Genomic DNA, 12,987 nt, shown 5'->3' with positions numbered 1-12,987 from the left:
GTATACTGGTCCTCTACTTTAAAATCTGAAACACGAACAATGCGAGGCATAGGAGCTAGACGCACAGTGACTGACAAAGAAAATCCCACAGTATTGGTGTAGCGTCTTGAGAGATCACATGCAACAAGACTGAGCTATTTAACTTTCTGGTGGATAAGTTTGTGAAGATGTGTCCAAATAGTAGTTGACAGTTGTAGTCACTCAAGTCAATAAGTCTTGAAGGACACAAACATTGCAAGAATAAGCAGATACATGAATATTCTTGCATTCTTGCACAGCAGTAGACGGTTGCAAAACCATTATGATTAAAGCCAGCTTCGCAGACGATCTTGTCATTGCGGTCAATGTTATACCAATTCTACAGCTTCTTGATGTAGAAAAGCTGCGGGATGTATTTGGTCAAGGATAACACTTGAGGTTCCATACATTATATAAGTGTGTCAATTGGCCCAGAAATCCAACGGCCTTCTATTTTTCCATACTTTTATTGAATGTGATGTCGTATCTGCATCCTTTTGACAAGGGAGATAGAGTGCATGACAAACATGGAATGTATCCTTCTACTGTTTTTTTATAAAACTCACCGACAATTGACAAAAAGGATCATAATATTCATGAAAAGTTCGTAGTCACTGTGTGACAGTTCAAGCGTCACCGATAGTATTGACGAAGCAAGACTGACATTGTTTGCTCAAAAACAAAGGTCACATGAATCAATTCCTCCATTGCAGGAATCTTTTATTCAACATGTTAAGTGTGCTGCATACTAAGCAAATTGCATATGGGGCCTATCAACTATATGTCAAATGGAAATCGAAAGCCCTGGTGACTGACAGGGGCTTGAAAAAGCACGGTGATATGTGACAAATCTTTTAGATAGCACTTCCATCAAGTGGAAGTGTTATCGATTTAAACTCCCGCGTAAAGCTCTGTGTCAATACAATTGTGCGATTAGAATGTATTCAAAGTCGGGACTTGCTTTAAAATAAAAAAGAGAAAATAACAGAGAAAAAGCTGGAAAAAAAATGAGAAAAAATCTTATATTTTTTAATGAAACACATAAATACAAATATATATATATATATATATATATATATATATATATATATATATATATATATATATATATATATATACAACACTACCTGGGAAATCAATATTTTAATTTTTGTAAATCTTATTTTGTTTTAAATATACATTAAATAAATATGTTCTGATCAAAGCCCGTATAAAAATAATAAAAACAGTAATGATTAACTAGAATGGCCAAAAAAATAGCGGCCATTTTTAATTTTTCGTGGCGAACGGGATTTTCCGAATAAGTAGATCCAAAAGAGTCTCCAAGTCGATTTTTGTGCTTGTACCACAATGTGAACGATTTTTTCACTAATCTGCCGGGCTAAATGCCTTTATGTGCAATTAAGCCAGCATATAGCATATGAATAACTTATCCCGTTTTATACAGTACGATGCTGATGCCATTACTGAGTGACTCTGACTGGTTATGTACTATGTAAGAAGTCTAGTATATGTCACTTTTTACACAAACTTCCGCAACAGACGTTTCATCATAAATTCCAACCACTTAAGAGGACGTTTCATCCTGAGTTCCAACTTTTTTTCGTTCATTTTCTACAAAAATAAGAATGTTAATTGATATTACTAATGCGGCCGTTAATATTGCGAAAAATTGACCCTTTACTTATATTTGATCCCGTGACCTTTATGTGGTCTGTCGATGTTTAGCAATCAATTTCGTTATGGTGGCTATCAGTGTAAAAATTATATATATCGTGCATTACGTAGTCTTTTTATTTCCAACGTCACTGTTCAAATCAGAAAATAAACATAGACACCCAAGACTATCGTATAAACAGATCGTTTTCTAAAATGACAAATAAATCAACAATAACAATATTGAATAAAAGCGTGTCCTCACCCAAAATGTACGTTTCACATAAATAAATATCTTCGAGGATGATAAAAAGGTGTGAACAGGTTTTAACCGTATAACTTTATCATCATGATTTCTAATTATGCAATTCCATCTCTTAAATGTTATGCTTTATTTACAATATAATACTATATTATCACCACTTTTGGGCTTAGCGTTCTTACATGAAATTGACGATAACATTTATGTGATTTATATCCCTTTAAGTCAATCTTACTCGAAGAATAACAATTTGAAATCGTAAAGGAAGCAAGTATCATATTTATCCAAAATTTAAAAGAAATAATATTCTTGTCCCTTGAAAATCATTAACTCGACTCATCATTTTTGGCACTAATTTGACGCAAATCAGGACACGTGGTGCGACATTAGTATGAGTCCTCGTCGCTCATTAATAACAGATATCGTCGACTATTATCGGTGATATAATTGGTGCTTTAACTCGGGGCAAGTCAAATGCCGCTTCATCAAATTGAGGAACTAACAGCACTTGTTGTTAAAGGTCAATAATTATGTCAAGAGTTGCGCCCTATTCGTCCTCACTACGACGGAAATTATTAATAGGAACTAAGACGCACTGGCATCGGATTTTCAAACTCAATCATTTTTTTAAAAATAAAAAAAAATCTTATAATTCCTTACTAAAAATTATAATACCGAATATGTAAAAGAATATTGAAAAATATTTTTTTTAAATATGCACTTTGTACTGTATATTAGTATATTATATAGTACAAAGTGCATATTTAAAAAAAACCTCTACGGGCTTGAAGTATTATTGCCGGAAACGTTATAATTAACATGACGCTCTTATTCAAAATCAATACCTACACATGTACATATCAAACATAAAGTTTAAGTGATAAACTTTTTAACTACTTACTCAATAATGCATTGATGAAAATATTAATTACTGATAAAAAGATTGTAACAGTGTATCTAATAGCTGAAAACACAAAAAATAAATGTTTGTAATAAAAGGTTTACAGTGATCTACTATCGTCGCATAAGGTAGAAATACTGTGTTTTATGCACCACTCTTTCAAATTTATCTCGGTATCCTTAATAACAACCATTGCTTTTGACATTTATACATCCTTTTTGGTATATTTAAACAATTGTATTCATTGTTGTAAATCTTACTTGGCAGTAAGATTGCGTCTTTAAAGTTTACGTGTTACATCAACAGTATGAGGAAATCACGTGACTTACAGAGGTTCTGACATGGGTAACCCCGGTCACAATCGATGTAAACGAACAAGTAAGTGACATTAGTTTCTTAATAAATAATTTGACAAAAAATATGAAAATATAACTTAGCCTATAAAATACTATGCTTTTTTTGTCTTGGAATGAGCCAATTTTTGCGAAAATGCATGGACAGTTATACTGCTGACAAAAAATTAGATCGCAGATTTTCATATTGAAGTTCAAAAATTGATGTTTTATGCATTTTTCTTAAACCGTTAGTAAGTTTTAAGCCATAAAACAATTATTTTCGAACGGAAATATAAAAATCTGCGACCTGATATTTTTTCAGCCATCTTTAATCATTGGTTTGCAGATATTAACGCAATCATTTGCTCTTTCCAAGACAAAAAAAGAAAAAAAGTGGTAAACACGATATATCTGTGAGAGTGCAGCTTTAAAATTCATGTGGAATAATGTTCTCAGTAAATGGCGATACATAACGTATTCTATAATACTGCACTAGGTATGTGAAAATATATTAAAAACTATCAAATACATAATCAAAACTTGAGTTTGCCTACTCATTTCAACTTAAATACTATGCATTTGATAATGTACACAAATGCATTCGAAGAATATGTTTCAAACAGAAAAAGAAATAGAATTTATATCAATACGATTGTGAATACACAGATGGATATTTCAAACAAGAGCTATTGTGTTTTTAACTATAATTTAATCGACAAAATCCATTTAAATATTAAGGAAAATCATGGCAAAACATTTACCCAATTTATAATATTAATGAAACAGAAGGATCCCTAACCCTCATAATTGACGAATTTATTGATTGTACTTCGTAATGAACTCTTTGTAGTCAAGCAACTTCATCTGCAAAATCAGCTCAATAATAATACAGAAAACATTTTCATTTGTTTGTATTAAAAATAACATAACCCAAAACCAGTTAAGAAAATGCTGCAAAATGTTAAAAAATCAGATTTAAATGGAAGATATAAATACTGCTTTTATGTAGAAAATTAATTACCGGCCTGCACGCACCTTATATGAGCAATGAATGACAAGTGTGTGTGTGTGTGTGTGTGTGCGTTTGCGTGTGCGTGTGCGTGTGCGTGCGTGCCACGCACGTGCGTGCGTGTGTAAATGTGACTGTTTGTTTGTGCTTGTTTGTGTGTCCGTGCGTGCGTGCGAAAAAGCATGCATGCGCGTGTGTGTGTGTGCGTGTGTATGTGTGTGTGTGTGTGTGTATGTGTGCGCGCGTGCTCGTGTGTGCGCGTCTGCGGGCGTGCATGCGTGTGTGTGCCAGCGCGCGCGCGCCCTTGCGTGCGCTCGTGTGAGTTGAATTTTGGCGTTCTACAGACAATTGAGAGATTCGCAGCAAACATAAAAATAGGATTAAGGTACATATATGAAAATACAACCGATATTTTGGTGCCTTTTTAACTGGCCACTTAGCAAGAAACTAAACAAAAACATCAATAAAGGTAAGACAAAATGAAACGGTCTTTTTAGCATATGCTTGTATTTGTTTTTATCAATATAGTCAAATGAGTTAAACAAAAAAATGCATTCAAACTTATATACATCAAAACTATTGTGCGCCTTTAATGTTCTTGTGGCATACACTGCCTTGGTACATAATTGTTCCCTTTTAGTCCATGTTAGATTGTGAATATTTTCATTCAAGATATATCTGATGGACTTGATTTGGTTAGGGTTAAATCTTTTTCAAAAATAGGTAGGGTAGGTAGGCTTTTTATTTTTTTTATTTTTATTTTTTATAAGGCTTTATATAGGAATGTTTTTTTCATCATTGGATAATGGTGTTAAAGTAATCTTCTGTATACAGTATTCAATACATATTCAATACAGTATATATATAATTAAATTGTTTTCAAACTGACTATAAAACGGAACGGTCTGCGCCTATTTCGTAGGTAGGGTCGGGTAACCCGAACCAAATGTATTTTTTTAGGCTTGAGCAGCCCATATTCACTTACATCTTTAGTCTGAAATGAGATTCAAAACTGCAAATTAATTGTAATTACAGTCAAACACCGTTGGCACGAACTCGCAGGGACCGGTGAAAATACTTCGAGCCTCGGAAAATTCGAGCCAAGCGGGAATGCTTACCTTCAGTATAAAGAAATCGGTCCTTTACATCCAGTTCGAGCCATGACGAATTCGAGACAAAGGAGTTCGACGGCAAAGCCGTCAATGTGTTTTCGGTTAACGTTTGTGATTTGGTCCCCCTCTTGTATCGTTTGCGCTGCGATGCAACAGGGAAACACATCAAAACAGTTAGCTAATGTGAGTGACTGTAAGCTTTAACTGAACTCAGTGCTGATGACAAGGTGATTTTTTTTTCAAAATTAGCAACCCGCATATCTCTCAAAATGAATGCAGATAATAATGAATTATTATCAGGGTACAAAACGATGCAATGTTGTGCTGGAAATAATGGCCGGAGGAATTTTATGATGATTGCGCTTAATTGTATGATTATTTGCAATTTCGTTTGATCTAAATAAATGAGCTACCGAGCATAACTATTAGAACTGGCATTTAAGGGAATAATTCTGATGATAAAATCCTGAAAGCACCATTTAGATGAGTTTCCATGTTTCAGTGAGATGCATTTTAGACATTGGTTTTGAAATTTTATGAATTATTTTGTATATATTTTGTTTCTTTTTGTGTATAAACGGAGCCCAATTAAGGCGTTTACTTATATCCTCAAATCAGCGTTACGAATTGAGTTAAAGCTTTGAAGCAACAAAAAGCATTGACACGACAGGAACATCTCTGGAAATTATAAAGGATGCCTCCTGTTAAACTCAACAAAGGTCTAACAGTCAGACACAGGTAAGCCGTTTACGTTCAATTTTATAATATATAATAAGTTTCAAGTTTCAAGTTTTATTTATAATAAACCAGAAGGTCGTAGAGTCCATGAGGCATAAAGTGCACAGTGGTGACAAATACAAATAATATGTACTTGTGCGGTAACATATTAACTAATAAATTTTATGACAATGGCTATAATACTAGACTGTTACACATACACATGGAATAACTTTTAACTTTTAGTCATTCTGTCAGATCCGGTATAGCCAATGGTTTCGTCTTAAGCAGTTCGTCTTAAAATAGCAGTGTGTGTATACCACGTGATAAATTACGTCATATATGCTACGTCAAAAGGCAATATTTTGCTTAAAATGAAGACTTAAATCAAAGATAACTTTTCTTTTACTACACCATTTTAAATGAAACAAAGGGCAGTCTATGCCGCTTAAAGAGCCCCGCCTTCGTTTAATTACCAAAGTTTGATAAGGTGATTAGTTTCACCAAACACTTCGACAAACAATGTTTTGACAGTGCTCCATCAGACGGCCGTATTGTGAAAAGATTTGTCGAAGTGTTTTAAGAAACTAAACTCTCAATCAAATTTTGGTAAAAGACCGAATGCGGGGCTCCGTAAGTGGCATAGACTGCGCTATGTTTCATTTACTTTGGTCAAAAAATAGGAAAGTTATCTTTGTTTAAAGTCTTCAATCGAAGCAAAATATTGCCTTCCGACGTAGCATTTATGACATAATTTATCACGGGGTATACATACACTGAATATGCAAATGTTAATTTCGTTGATAAAACAGTTTGAGGCGTTTACACATTCAAGCATTTTCGGTTTTGGGATATTTTTGATTGTGTGCAATTAGTTGCAATCCATTGTCATTGACATTCAAGGTGATTGATGACATTAGTCAGTGTATTCCATGATCCTGAAACATTCTATTGTAGACGTATGTCGGAGTAAAAATGACAGTATAGTAAAAAGTGTTCTTGCATACCGGACGTGTGTTTCCGGTCATGTAACCAGTGCTGGAAAAACCCATCTTACATACCCCATGTAAGATGAGTCACGCGCAACAACGCGCCACTTCTTATTTCTTTTATTGTATGGTTTATGAAAAATATATTATGCCATTTCAATAAAGCGCAATCAAATATATATGTTTGCAAGACTTTTAATTAAAATTGAAAATATATTATCGTCAAAAAACGCTATTTTTAGTTATTTACAATTACTGCGCTCTATGACGTCAATAAACAACGTTGCACGCGCTTTTTGGTGTAATTGTACAAAAATTCGTTTTCTATGTCATTTTTTCCACAAATTGATAAATTAAGATATGCAAGAAAAAATATCAATCATGAGTTTCGGGTACGGATAGAAAATCCGACCCTCGGGCACGCTGCGTGGCCGGTAACTCGGCAAGCCTCGTTACCGGCTTACGCACGTGCCCTCGGGTCGGATTTTGCTATCCGTACCGGAAACACATGATAGATCCTTATAGTATTCCGATTCAACCATACTAATAATACATACAGTCGAACCTCGTTGGCTCGAACTCACAGGGACCGGCGCGAATACCTCGAGCCTCGAAAAACTCGAGCCAAGCGGGAATGCTTTACTTCAGTTCAAAGTAATCGGTACATCCAGTTCGAGCCAAAGAGGAATTCGAGCCATGCGAGTTCGAGCCAGCAGGGCTCGACTGTAGTTTGCATTTACGATTCATACGTGTTATATCATTACATCTACAAACCTCGATTTCCAGAGAGTGTGAACAAAATCGAAGTCTGGATAATGCAATTCTATCTACTATTCACTCTTGAACATGTCTCAAAAAACGTTGAGAGAAACAAGAAAGAGTAAAATTTACGAGGTTACTTGTACGGTCCCTCGAACTTGTGGACTTCTTTATGTGCACTACGTCATCCATCTATGTGTATTACGCGAAAGCAGAGTCTACAAGTTTACAGAGACATTTTGAAAACGACATTTAAATCTAATTGCAACTTATATATGTACGTGTATCTACTGGTTCGCGTACACGTCATGTTTCGCATCCTTATCTTAATGCCGTCTTCTTTTTGCTTTGTTTTCGGACGATAAGCCGTACAATAAATACAGAACATGTTCCTATATCAACCCATCGTGATTGAAAATAAAATTAAGTTACTAATTGCTCTTGATTCGCACTCGTAGTGTATAATATCGAACACTCGGGTGGTAGATGACGCAGTAGTTACAACATGTACTGTATACTTTCAAAGGTCTTGATAATCTTACAACGTTTAAAAAAGCACATTTCAAAATTGTACATGATTTGTAAAGGTAGGCTATTAAAGAAAAAACTTTTGACCTTTTTAAAATTATTTTTACTTCAATTTTAGGACCACATTCACGAGCGAACAGCTCGTTGCCATGGAAGCTGCATTTCGAAGCGCACCCTATCCGGAAGTCAGTGTCAGAGAGGAGCTTGCTAAGCGTCTAGGTTTAGAGGAAACTCGAGTACAGGTGAATGATGGAATTGGTCGAATAATGCATGCTTATGTTGATAAAATATTATAATTGCCCAAGCCATGACTTCTGGATTTCTGCTTTCTGGATTAACGTGTTCATTTACCTTTATAAAGCATTCTTACCCTAATTTGATGATAAAAATATTGTGTATATGGCTAAGGTATAAAACCGCACCATTGGAAAAGTTTAAAGGGCCTAGCTCATGTTTTTTTGACATATTTTTCGAAGTAATGTATCTGAAAGCAATATTATATATTATATTATTATAATTATTTTACTCTTTGATTCGGCAATTTTAGAAAATAATTCACTTAAATAATAAAAACCGGTTTGATTGGGGAAGGAACTTACGCCGGTACAGTCAAGAAAAAGAAATGTTAACTGTAAACAAAATCGCTCGCCCATAACCATGATAACGTGAGTGATAATTTAACCTTCAAGCCTTTTCTTGAATAGCGTAACTACCGCTTTTCAAAATCGTGGACTTTAAAGACGACATTTGAGTAATATCAATACTTGTTGAAGGGTTCCAGCCGTCAATAACTTATTTATAAAAATTTCAATGATGTGCCACACTTTTTTGCCATAAAAAAATACATTTTTTAAAAAATGAGCCAGTCCCTTTTAACAGTAGGATTAAAATCTAAATAATTTGTAAACGTGAGAATATTGAAACATTATGCATGAGCCAGCGAATACACTGAATAATTATATACACAAAAATAGACATAAAAAATGCATAATTGAACGAAGTATTCCACACACGATTGAGAAGACCGCGTAAAGCTAATACAGGTCTCGCTTCGTTTAAACAGTGCATAAGATTGCAGAAAATTTGGAATTCATGTTCAACGTTTTACCATGAATATATATAAAATTGTCTTTCTTTCCTTTATTTATGACAACTTTAAAAACCTTCACGATGTTCATCTTCTAAACATTATAATTAATAAAACAATAGGCCGATTGTTTCGAACACTGTTAAAGTTAACAACGTGATAAATGATATGATTGTTAACTTTAAAACGTGAACTAGTTGATGATGTTATCATATGTCTAAATGAAACATGTACAGCTGAAACAGCTGTCTCAAAGCTTGTCGCATTATACAAGTGTGTAAATTAAGCAGAATATATATGAAAGGTATAAACAATAACGTTAACAACGTTGTTAACTTTGTTAATGCACCAGTCAATTGTAACCACGTCCCCCCCCCAGGTCCGGGGATATACCGGGGATAGCCGGGGAAATGGGCCGTGTATTTACCTTCCAGGTGGCCTCGCAGTGGCGGGTGAATGCGGTGGTTTTGTCTTCCCGCCAAATATAGCGGGCTTACCCCTTGGGTGCGGGGGCATTTCTACCCCGCAAGGCGGGGACTTTGCCCGGGCTTGGCTGGACCGAAAGTCAAAGTCCCCGCTATTCCCCGGACCTGGGGGGGGGGGGTGGCCGTGGTTACAATTGACTGGTGCATAACTTTAACTTTAACAACAAGCCGAACATTCATTCGTATCTTTACACAATATCTTCCAGGAATTTCTCAAAATAATTGTACCACAATTTCGCAATTATTTTGATTTTCCACACTTAGGTTCACGGTCGGTCTATAATCGAGTATGTCCTCCAATTTCGTGAAAATCGTGATGTAATTAACGAGTGTATCTGGCACTTTGACGTAATGGTATTGTTATTGCAATGTTTTGTCTGCTATTGACAGAACAATTCATGAACACAGCAATACAACACCTTGAAGCATAAGTCTAGTACATTCGTCTAAATACTGTCGCTCATTATTTCAGTCAGTAACCATGGTCTCGAACAATACTATCATACCGGGCCCAGAAACGCATTTTTTTTTTCAATAAAAGGTGGTATTCACTTTCAATCATTCTTTTATTATAATTGTTACAAAATCTTAAAGGTCTTGGTAAATTTATGTATCGACCATGTTCATGTGATGATGTCCTATACTTAGACAAAGTATTTCTAAACTTGTCTTTAAAGATTTTAAATTTCCTTTTTACGTTAATTGTTTGTTTAAATAGACAAAATTCAATACTCAAAAAGGTTGGAATTTCTGTACATAGACACGCCTCAGTGGTTCCATTCAGCCATTGGTCAGTTATCTTTACTGTACAATCAAAACACCTGATGGTTTCTATTTGTGGCGGATCCGTGGTCTAGTGGTAACACACTTGACTATCAATCCAGGGGTCGCAAGCTCGATTCCCCGTCGCATCACTAAAAATACTAGTCGTCTTCCGGAAGGGACGTTAGATGGGGGTCCCGTGTGACAGTGCTATACACTGGTGCACGTTAGAGAACCAGGGTAGCTCTAACCAGGGTTACATTCTGTCTGTGCACTATGCTCCAAAAAAACTAAAATGACTAACAATCTTAACGAGTGCGAGTATAAATAAGCTTACACACCCAAAAATCTTAAATTTAAGTGAAATCAAAAGTGCTGACTGAATACAGCGCCTTGAAATTGATAGCAATGAAGCCGCGGGAATTCATATATTAATCGAATTCATATTGGGGTTTTTATACATGTTATTTGGTTTAAAACATTAGTCAATGAAGATTTGATTAGCAATCATTTACGATCTCTTACAAACATTTTAATTTCACGAGATTATTGGCTTGCATGTTTGGTTTTGGCAAATTTCGTAATGTTGGAACTCATTATTTTTTATCAACGGCAAACACCGGTAATCACATATTTCCATAGGTTTTAAGTTTGTGACTTGACGGATGCGTAAAAATTGCGAATATTAAACCATCGCAGTAAAATCAACACTTTACAGTAAACTTCCAATAATCTACTTTTTACAGATCTGGTTCCAAAACAGAAGAGCGAAATGGAGGAAAGGCCTTCCGCCAAGATTTGTGTTTAACCAAGAAGCACTAAGAGGAGATGACAAAAAGATGGATAACATAAATAGTTGTATGTATCCTTTGTTCTCAGTGAAACTTCTTTTCTGTTTGTACTCGTTTTAGCGATATCGATGAACCTTTTTTATCTACATTAAACATATTGTTTCGTTTGATTCGATTTTTAAGGAAGTCGTTTATTGTCCACATTTTCTTGCATTCCTTTTTAGGTGTGCGCCAGTCTTGTGATATTCCGGACAGAGTAAAAAGTGAGGACAAACCCCCGTACATGCCGTTTTCAACATGGAACCATCCATACACGTCAGCCATGTTTAATCACATGAGAGTTACAAATTATCCACGTGATATAATCTGGTTCCCGGCAGTTCCACTAATAAATGTGTATCCCCAAATACCGAATGACGGATTGAAGGCAAGCATAGGTGGAGAGAATGAAAATGGGAAACAAGTTACTTGAAAGACTGCAAATTTCATTACAGACAATGCAGTACGGATAATGTACTTTTGGAGCAGCACGTAACATAATGTGAATGTCCTTTCACTGTATTCTAATAAAGGATAATTTGAACGACGAATTCTGCTTCATGCCACGCCAAGAAATCATATTCCTCCTCTAAATGTTGAACAATAGAACTCATTTGTGTAGCTTAATAACCTATTCAGCTGAAAAATAGAACTCCTTTTTTGTAACTCAAGAACCTCTTCAGCTGAAAAATAAAAATAGAACATATTTGTCCAATGTTGGTTGACACAAAGAAACGTCAGAAATAATCTTCAACTATTACCAGAATTACATCATGTGATGTAGCTAGAATAACTTTTATTAATGTTAATTGATCACCAAACTAACGTTTTATTATAGATCAAAGGCTTGAAAGCTGCACTTACACAGATTTACCGTTTTGACAACTTTTTTGTTGTTTTGGAACGAGCCAATTTTTGCGTTAATATCTGCAAACTAGTAATGTAAGACTGCGGACAACAGATCAGATCGGATACTTGAATATGTTCGTTCGAAATTTAATGTTTTGTAGATAAAAGCGTTACTAACTGTTTAAGAAAAATGCATAGAACATCAAATTTTAAACTTTGATATGAAAATTTGCTATCTGATTATTTGTCAGCAGTCTTATATCACTGGTTTCCATGCGTTTTCGCAAAAATTGGCTCGCTCCAAGACAAAAAATAACAAAGTTGTTAAAACGTTCAATCTGTGAGAGTGCAGCTTTAAAATAATTATGCCGGTGTGGATACATTGCATTTTCGTAGTCTGTCGAAAATAGAATGTTTTCATGTGAAGTCGTACTTTCCAGAGTTGTTTATCTATGAAAGGAATATTTATAGCAGAAAAAAACGTTACATAATTGTATTTTTACTCCTCATGAGCAAATATCATTTACGTGTTTGATATTTGTGAGGATAACAATGCGTACTTTTAACAGAAGATGATATATAAATGTGTGATTGGGATTGGTTTTAGCTTTTTTTGTACTGCGTCATTAGCAAAGCTGAGAATTATTGTATCTATTTTGAGCACAGAAGAGCTACGAAAGTCTCATAT

At 35.0% G+C, this 12,987-nt stretch overlaps 1 protein-coding gene across 1 annotated transcript; it reads left to right on the top strand.

The window, feature by feature from the left end:
- Positions 1 to 5,800: 5,800 nt before the first annotated feature.
- Positions 5,801 to 12,743, top strand: LOC128220614 (paired box protein Pax-6-like). Its single transcript, XM_052929081.1, has 4 exons — positions 5,801 to 6,031; positions 8,405 to 8,528; positions 11,367 to 11,478; positions 11,636 to 12,743. The coding sequence occupies exons 1-4, from the start codon at positions 5,988 to 5,990 to the stop codon at positions 11,881 to 11,883; spliced, it is 528 nt and encodes a 175-aa protein (XP_052785041.1). The 5' UTR covers positions 5,801 to 5,987; the 3' UTR covers positions 11,884 to 12,743.
- Positions 12,744 to 12,987: the final 244 nt, after the last annotated feature.

Source organism: Mya arenaria, chromosome 15 (assembly GCF_026914265.1).
Source record: "Mya arenaria isolate MELC-2E11 chromosome 15, ASM2691426v1".
In the NCBI taxonomy this organism is placed as follows: Eukaryota; Metazoa; Mollusca; class Bivalvia; order Myida; family Myidae; genus Mya; species Mya arenaria.
Note: the sequence above shows the minus strand (reverse complement) of the source record. Positions and strands in the feature narration are given on the sequence as shown.

What these genes read in the sequence shown, in the direction of transcription:
- LOC128220614 (XM_052929081.1), top strand. Translation starts at nt 5,988, where the DNA reads ATGCCTCCTGTTAAACTCAACAAAGGTCTAACAGTCAGACACAG. An exon ending in TAGAGGAAACTCGAGTACAG is followed by an intron (nt 8,529 to 11,366) that starts GTGAATGATGGA and finishes TACTTTTTACAG; the next exon opens with ATCTGGTTCCAAAACAGAAG. An exon ending in GATGGATAACATAAATAGTT is followed by an intron (nt 11,479 to 11,635) that starts GTATGTATCCTT and finishes ATTCCTTTTTAG; the next exon opens with GTGTGCGCCAGTCTTGTGAT.